Source organism: Carassius gibelio, chromosome B10 (genome assembly GCF_023724105.1).
Source record: "Carassius gibelio isolate Cgi1373 ecotype wild population from Czech Republic chromosome B10, carGib1.2-hapl.c, whole genome shotgun sequence".
NCBI classification, from domain to species: Eukaryota; Metazoa; Chordata; class Actinopteri; order Cypriniformes; family Cyprinidae; genus Carassius; species Carassius gibelio.
In genome coordinates, this window is record NC_068405.1 from 9,952,662 (window position 1) to 9,961,185 (window position 8,524).

General features: G+C 34.9%; 1 protein-coding gene across 2 annotated transcripts; it reads left to right on the top strand.

Annotated features, from left to right (window-relative positions):
• The first annotated feature begins 3,216 nt into the window (after nt 1–3,216).
• Nucleotides 3,217–5,294, top strand: LOC127966613 (C-C motif chemokine 19). 2 transcript variants are annotated; one of them, XM_052567727.1, is made up of 4 exons: nt 3,217–3,484; nt 3,695–3,815; nt 3,914–3,971; nt 4,875–5,294. In XM_052567727.1, the coding sequence occupies exons 1-4, from the start codon at nt 3,406–3,408 to the stop codon at nt 4,938–4,940; spliced, it is 324 nt and encodes a 107-aa protein (XP_052423687.1). In that variant the 5' UTR covers nt 3,217–3,405; the 3' UTR covers nt 4,941–5,294. The 2 variants fall into 2 exon arrangements, with proteins under 2 accessions (XP_052423687.1, XP_052423686.1); XM_052567726.1 differs by having other exon boundaries at nt 3,245–3,484; nt 3,914–4,026.
• Nucleotides 5,295–8,524: the final 3,230 nt, after the last annotated feature.

An 8,524-nucleotide genomic window follows, 5' to 3' on the forward strand; every position in this document is an offset into this window, starting at 1 on the left:
CCTCAGCCCCAGTCTGTGTCAAGGGTGCAAAGTCTGAATGGAATATCCTGCTTATCTTAAAGATGTATTAAATCCCGCATACCTGATAGCTCGGTATGCATGACTTCTTGAAAATGGCACTCCCACGTAACCTAACCTGGCAGTCAGAAGGGGATTTCTGCACTCATGGCTCCATTCCAACAAACTGTTCATATTTATCTTTATCGTTATCTGTGTACTAGGGTGGCCATTTCCAGAACCACAAAAAGGAATGCAATTGTTCAGGATTTGTGAAGCCAGGACACTCAAATACATTTAATGCATAAATAAATAAAAATAACCATAAACCAAAACCATTAAAACTCATTATCTCCAGGGCTTCAACAATAAGAATCACTATGACTGCTCAAATGCAGCCAGACAGTTCATATACTGACAATATTATCTGAAATGTACATCAGTACGCTTAATATATTCCTGACGACAACAATTAATGCTATATGTATATATTTTTAACTATATACCTTTGGAAGAAGTATAAAATAGTGATTTTAAAAGGAGGACAAATGATACTGTGATTCAGGTGCGCCTGAAGATTAACATTTCAAAACTTAAAATTGAACGGATGACCAAGTGTCAAAACATAATAATGCTTTTGTAATCGAAAATGCTATTTAGCTTTACCCAGGCCGTGTACTTGTGATTGTATGTGTGAGGTTTGCACCTACGTGACACCGGAAGACATTAAAGCTCATTAGCTCCAGGGCATCAACGATAAGAATCAAACTGTTTGAAGACATGTTGATTTTTTTTCCTGATAACTGCAGGAAGAGGCTTTTTTTCCCCATTGAAGGAGGGTAAATTTGAGCCTCTAGTATAAACAAGAGCTTTGAGTCGTGGCGAGCCTATACAAGGAAGACGAATCTTTGCCATTCATTCATCATGAGCTGAACGAGTTGAACCTCCAAATGAACAGAGAGTTTTGTTATTAGAGCCTTTTGCAAGTTAAACAACTTTCGCCAATTACTAACCGCAAACATTTCATTACTCCCACTCTAAAGGTATGACAAGTCTGTGTATGTCGAGAATAAAATATCCCTTTCAGATGTACATATGTTCTCGGTGTAAATGAAAACTAACTATTGTACAACAGCAGATGATGAATATCATATAAATACAGATGAAAGAAACTAACATGTAACATAACACAATTATTGTATGGACGAATTTTATAATATAATACTTTGTTAGTCACACTAAACCAGTGATGTGCTGTCAGCTTTAAAATGAATATATTTTTTTTTTATGAAAAGAATGAAAATGCAGTTCACTAATACACTTACTTCAATTCCCATTTTCTATGATGAGCATTTTAAAATGTCTAAAATTAATTTAGATTATTTTTTTTTTTGGGGTGGCCTGAAGTCCAAATTAAAAATGAAGGTAGAAAAAGAAAAACAACAACAATATATATATATATATATATATATATATATATATATATATATATATATATATATATATATATATATATATATATATATTGTTTTCTTAAATATATACATGCATGTGTTTGTATTTATAAATTCACCTTAAATATATACAGCACACACTCCTATATTATGCAAACAAAAATGTTTCTTTTTGATGTGATTAATTGCTTGACAGCATATATATATATATATATATATATATATATATATATATATATATATATATATATATTACGACACTGAAAATAAAATTAATTTCATGAAAAAAAATCTATAAAAAAAATGTGGTGCTGTAACATGCTCAAAAAAAAAAAAAACGCTCATAGAGAAATTTTTACTAGTCTTCATTTAGTCTTGATTGTCTGTAATTTCCTTATCACCTCCTTATCAGACAAAGCAGCTTGATTACCTCTGGACCTGCTGAAGTTACTGCGGCCATCATACAGGAAGTGACACGGCATGTGCCTCATTCCCTGACAATCTTGAAGTAATGAGTGAAAACTGAGTGCAGCTGTAGTTAGAAATCAAACTGCTTGAACTCCGTAGAGGATCAAAGTCATCTGCTCCCCTCTTCATGCTTCATTACAGCTCAAGATACACTCAGTTTTTACAGCACAGAATGAAGAACTGACTGTGTGTGGAGATACAGTTCTTGAGGGAGTTTTAATTTAATCTGTTTATTATTATTTATTTATTTTTAAACAGACTTTAGTTCTGCATAATTAACACATGTCCGAGGCCCTCAGACATTTTATTGGCTGTATTCCATGCATATTTTTAGCATGCACATGTAGATGCATGCCTGATACAACACTGCAGTTTTGCCAAAACACTGGAACACAGGCCATTTCAGCTGCTCTGAGAGAAATGTAAATCTGTAAATGAATAATAATTCTAACAGTAGCATGAGAACACAGGCAGGCAGCAATGCCACTGTTAGAATTATTATTCATTTACAGATTTACATTTCTCTCTACAAGGCAAGTTCCATCATAATCTTCCAAAAGCATTTATTGGCATTGCTTACCTGTAGGCAACAGCACAAGTTCATGCAGCTTGTACTGTATGTTGGGTTACAACCAAAAAACACATGAACCCACACATTACTGCTGTCAGTCAAACGACTTGTGGTTTGGTGAGAATTTGTCAGCTTTGATATTCAATATGTTCGTTTCGTAAGAGTTAATATGTTACATAATAGAGCCATAAAATGGTCATTATTATAACCATAATGACTATTACTGGTATATCATCACATCAGATATCCTTATGCAAAGTGCGTTTATAAGGTTAACATAAAATAATAAACCCCAGGTCTTTTAACCCTGGTGGACAGTTTGCTTGTACAAAAAGAACTAAGTACAAAAGAGTTCCAATGAATATTATTCATTTGTTTGTTTGTATTTTAACTCACTAACAAATCAGTTTGGACACTTGAGCAATCGTGAATTCAGTTTTATTTAGGTACTTCAATTCACTCAAAGATCAGTGTGGACACTTCTTATTAAAACAAAATCTAAAAATGATTTTATGATATTTTTGATATTTCTATTTTTATTAACAGAAGTTATTTCACACTTCTATTAGCACATAATCTAGGAAACATCTATTTTGTCCCAAAGCCACTTGTATGTGCAAACTGTTCCCTCCGGCTGTGAGTGACATTGGTTAATCTGACTTTGTTTGTTTATGACTTCAAAAGCCCAGAAAACATGTTGAAACTTTCCCTCCTCTTCACATGAAGGCCACCATTTCCAGTTAACAAAAGAAGTTGAAAGGGCTCTTTTGGATTAGGATGGGTTTACAGGAAACGGTTACCTTAAAGAATAAAGAAAGTGAAAGTTTTTGCAGAAGCATATATAAAGGGCGTGCAAGCAGCCGTGAGGCACATATCTGCTGAGCACAGGTGAACGAACACATACAGACGGACAGAATGATGTTCTCAAACACTCTGACATTATGGACAGGTGCTCTGCTCATATTGAGCCTCAGTTTATGGAGCTGCACAACAGGTTAGTCAAAATGTACAATTCTTTAGCAACATCCTTCTGCAAGAGTTTTAAACAAATCTTTAGAAATGTATTTGAAGTAATAACTTAAATATACAGTGTTTTGTATAATATGCATACAATATACTTTTACTTTTTACAAATATGATATCTTGTTTATAGGTGAGCCTGTTGTTAATGGTTAACATTCTGTGCACTGTTTAACTTCCACAGCTCTGGACGATGGGGCAATGGATTGTTGTTTAAACACCAGCAACCGGCGCATCCCAAAGAGGTTGGTGACGTCCTTCACCATTCAGACCGGTGATGGAGCGTGCAGAATTCCTGCCACTATGTAAGTCGCATTACGCACATTTCAAAATGCCTCCATCGTGCTGCAGACTTCAAGATGTATTTGAGTTTGCATATTTAAATATGAATGAATTTCCACAGATTTGTCACAAGGAAGGGATTGAAGCTCTGTGCACCATTTCCCAGTGACAATAACTGGGTGAGAAACCTGATCAATAACATACTAGCAGGATCTGTACCCAAAAAATCTAGAGGTACGTGTTTGTATGTACTTAATCATAAAATCTGGGTATTTAAAAAATCTAAATGAATATGCATGCTTTTAAATTCTGTTTGCATAACATAAAATAACATTAAAAGGACAGCACCTAGCAACATCATATAACACTTAACATTTAGAAGAGATAATTTAGCAACATTTACAATTTGATATAACACAACAAAAATAATAAAGAACACAGCAGCATTTTGAACACATAAAGTCAAAGTAATGTTAACAAAAACATAATACAAAATTTAGAGCACAACGCACAGCAGCCTATTTTAAAACTTAAAAATGCAACATAAAATTTAGAACATAACATTTAGAACATACTGTAACATCAACATATAACATATCAACATAATATTTAGGTGACAGCATAACATTTAGAACTCATAGCAATGCAACAACAACATAAACTAAAACACAACTAATAATACAATTTTCAACACAACACCGCATCGCATAACATTACATCAAAACAATATAACTCTTAGAACACAACACAGCAACATAACAATAACACTTATAACAAAATAACGTTTAGAAGACAATGTAACAATAACACAATACCATTGTACAAAGCAAAACAAAAATATAAAATTTAGAACACGGCATAACATTCAGAACATAACATTCAGAGCACCAGTTGAACATAACATAACAACATCAAACAAATTACAACAAAAAAAAAAACATTTAGAACATAAAAAATCACATCAAATAACATTTAGAAAATATATCACATCGAATAACATTTAGAACATAGACAAAACATTAAATGAAAAAAAAACAAAAAAAAACATTTATAACAGGATTTTTTTTTCTCTTTTCTTACAGGAAAGAGGTATTGACAACAGTGAACCATCCCAGATTATGCAGGTCCACCCTGCTTTACACAGATGAATGGGACTGGTCCTGGAACAGATACCTGATATTACTAAACCTTAATAGGAAAAACTGGTTTTCAGGTTTGCTACATGAGAACTCTAGTGGAGCAGGTCAAGTGTGAATCTATTGTCATAGGAATAAGCTTTAAAACACATGAGCTGTTTTTTAAATGTGAACCCTTCCCCAACTGGTATACATGAAGAGATTTTAAGCTAATTCATTTCTAATTTCCATCTCTTGTTGTTGAGTTTGTACTCTTGTATAAAGTTACTTTGTTTCCTGAGCCATTGAATAAAAATAAAAAATGTTTTCTATATTTTTACTTTGTATTTTAGAATAGAAATAAAAGCTTTTACATTTTAAATATTACATCTGTGTGCATGATTATTTATTCAAGTTACAGAAAAAACTCAACAAATTACCTTAAAAAACATTCTTTCAACCAAAATAATATATTTGTCTCATTTAAAAAAAGGAATCGTTGGAGCAATGATAGCAGATGGTCTACATCTTATGCTAATGTTGTTGTGATTGTAAAGAGGTCCTGACTTTCACATGCTCTGCTTCTAAACTAACACTCAGCACACACACTAGAGCTTGAGCAGCTGGAGTGACCTTTAAAATGGTTCTTTGTGTAGGAAGCATTTAACCTCTAGACTATAATTAAAGGGTATTTAAGCTTGTTTGACATATCTATAATTTCTAAGTAGTGCCACCATTGATTATTTAATAGTTCTAAATAATACACCACACACTCATGTCCAAACTGCAATATGAACACTCCCCCTACAGGAAAATAAAATCATGTCAATTTATATCCGTTGAAATTTTCACATGGTATATTGTTTGAAACCTTAAAAAAGTGCAGCATTTCAACAGTTATATGACCATTCTGTTGTAAATATATTGTCATATCAGCTCTATGCATGTGGAAGGTGAACATGGACTGTATTTCATACTGCTGTCACTGTCATCTCATCAGCTGTGCGGTAATCCAGAGCATTGCTCTCAGCTGTGAGATGGAAGTGCAGTTGATTCCAGTTTTCTGAAGGATTAGGAGAGAGTTTTACCCCACGGACAGCAGCGCTGTACACACAAACGTATATACAAATGTGCACAAAACTACCCAGAGACCCACAATCCAGATGCCCCCAAATTCTTTGCAGCCCTCCAGCATAGAATGAACTGATCACTGAAGTGAAAAATCACAGCAGTCTGCAGAGGGCCGAATATGTGAAATACGACTCAGATAGATAGATGGATGGATATTTTACATAGGTTAGTGTCTTCTAAACTGATGAATGACAGATTGGAGGTTAAAATAATAGCAGATTTGTCTAATTCTAAATAAATGCTAAATCTGAGATGAAAGAATATCTTCAGCCATAAAATAAATTTTGCTATGGTAAAATAAATATTCAGCGATATAGGGCACCTTTTTTCTCTATAGTGTTGATATGGCAACTAGTAAATATGTCATTTGGTTATGTTAGCATGTGTGGAAATATTTAAACCATGTGTGTTACAACTAACCCCGTGTTAGTTTGTGCCCCGTGCTCTCCTAAGTAAGGAAATACTGACGACAGGCCATTGAATTATTAGAAATTAATTGGTGGTGATGGGATTAGGAGACGCGGAGATTTGGTCGTGATGCGGCCATGACTCGAACTGGCTTTAGATCTCGGGGGTGCATTATTTTCTAATAATTCAATAGCCCGTTGTCAATTATTCTGCTTATACTACGATTACCACATCTAAAATATTGTTCTGATGTTGTATTTAAAGATATTTGTCAGATTTTTGTCTTGAAAACATTTGGATTAATTTCTTACACATCTCATCCAACACCTCTGTCACTAAACCCAGTACATCATTTCAGAACTACTAATGGAGGCTTGAGCTGTTTATAATCCAGTTAAAGCTGCAGTAGGTAACTTTTGTAAAAATATATTATTTACATATTTGTTAAACCTGTCATTATGTCCTGACAGTAGAATATGAGACAGATCATCTGTGAAAAAATCCAGCTCCTCTGGCTCCTCCCAGTGTCCTATTGCCATTTGCAGAAACTCCATCGCTCCCGGTAAAAAACAACCAATCAGAGCTGCGGTCCGTAACTTTGTTTGTGTTCAAAATTTACAAAAATGTATATAATAAGCGAGTACACCATGAATCCGTTTTCCAAACCGTGTTTTTAGCTTGTCCTGAATCACTAGGGTGCACCTATAATACAGTATTGTTCAAAATAATAGCAGTACAATGTGACTAACCAGAATAATCAAGGTTTTTAGTATATTTTTTATTGCTACGTGGCAAACAAGTTACCAGTAGGTTCAGTAGATTCTCAGAAAACAAATGAGACCCAGCATTCATGATATGCACGCTCTTAAGGCTGTGCAATTGGGCAATTAGTTGAATTAGTTGAAAGGGGTGTGTTCAAAAAAATAGCAGTGTGGCATTCAATCACTGAGGTCATCAATTTTGTGAAGAAACAGTTGTGAATCAGGTGGCCCCTATTTAAGGATGAAGCCAACACTTGTTGAACATGCATTTGAAAGCTGAGGAAAATGGGTCGTTCAAGACATTGTTCAGAAGAACAGCGTACTTTGATTAAAAAGTTGATTAGAGAGGGGAAAACCTATAAAGAGGTGCAAAAAATGATAGGCTGTTCAGCTAAAATGATCTCCAATGCCTTAAAATGGAGAGCAAAACCAGAGAGACGTGGAAGAAAACGGAAGACAACCATCAAAATGGATAGAAGAATAACCAGAATGGCAAAGGCTCAGCCAATGATCACCTCCAGGATGATCAAAGACAGTCTGGAGTTACCTGTAAGTACTGTGACAGTTAGAAGACGTCTGTGTGAAGCTAATCTATTTTCAAGAATCCCCCGCAAAGTCCCTCTGTTAAAAAAAAGGCATGTGCAGAAGAGGTTACAATTTGCCAAAGAACACATCAACTGGCCTAAAGAGAAATGGAGGAACATTTTGTGGACTGATGAGAGTAAAATTGTTCTTTTTGGGTCCAAGGGCCACAGGCAGTTTGTGAGACGACCCCCAAACTCTGAATTCAAGCCACAGTACACAGTGAAGACAGTGAAGCATGGAGGTGCAAGCATCATGATATGGGCATGTTTCTCCTACTATGGTGTTGGGCCTATTTATCGCATACCAGGGATCATGGATCAGTTTGCATATGTTAAAATACTTGAAGAGGTCATGTTGCCCTATGCTGAAGAGGACATGCCCTTGAAATGGTTGTTTCAACAAGACAATGACCCAAAACACACTAGTAAACGGGCAAAGTCTTGGTTCCAAACCAACAAAATTAATGTTATGGAGTGGCCAGCCCAATCTCCAGACCTTAATCCAATTGAGAACTTGTGGGGTGATATAAAAAATGCTGTTTCTGAAGCAAAACCAAGAAATGTGAATGAATTGTGGAATGTTGTTAAAGAATCATGGAGTGGAATAACAGCTGAGAGGTGCCACAAGTTGGTTGACTCCATGCCACACAGATGTCAAGCAGTTTTAAAAAACTGTGGTCATACAACTAAATATTAGTTTAGTGATTCACAGGATTGCTAAATCCCAGAAATT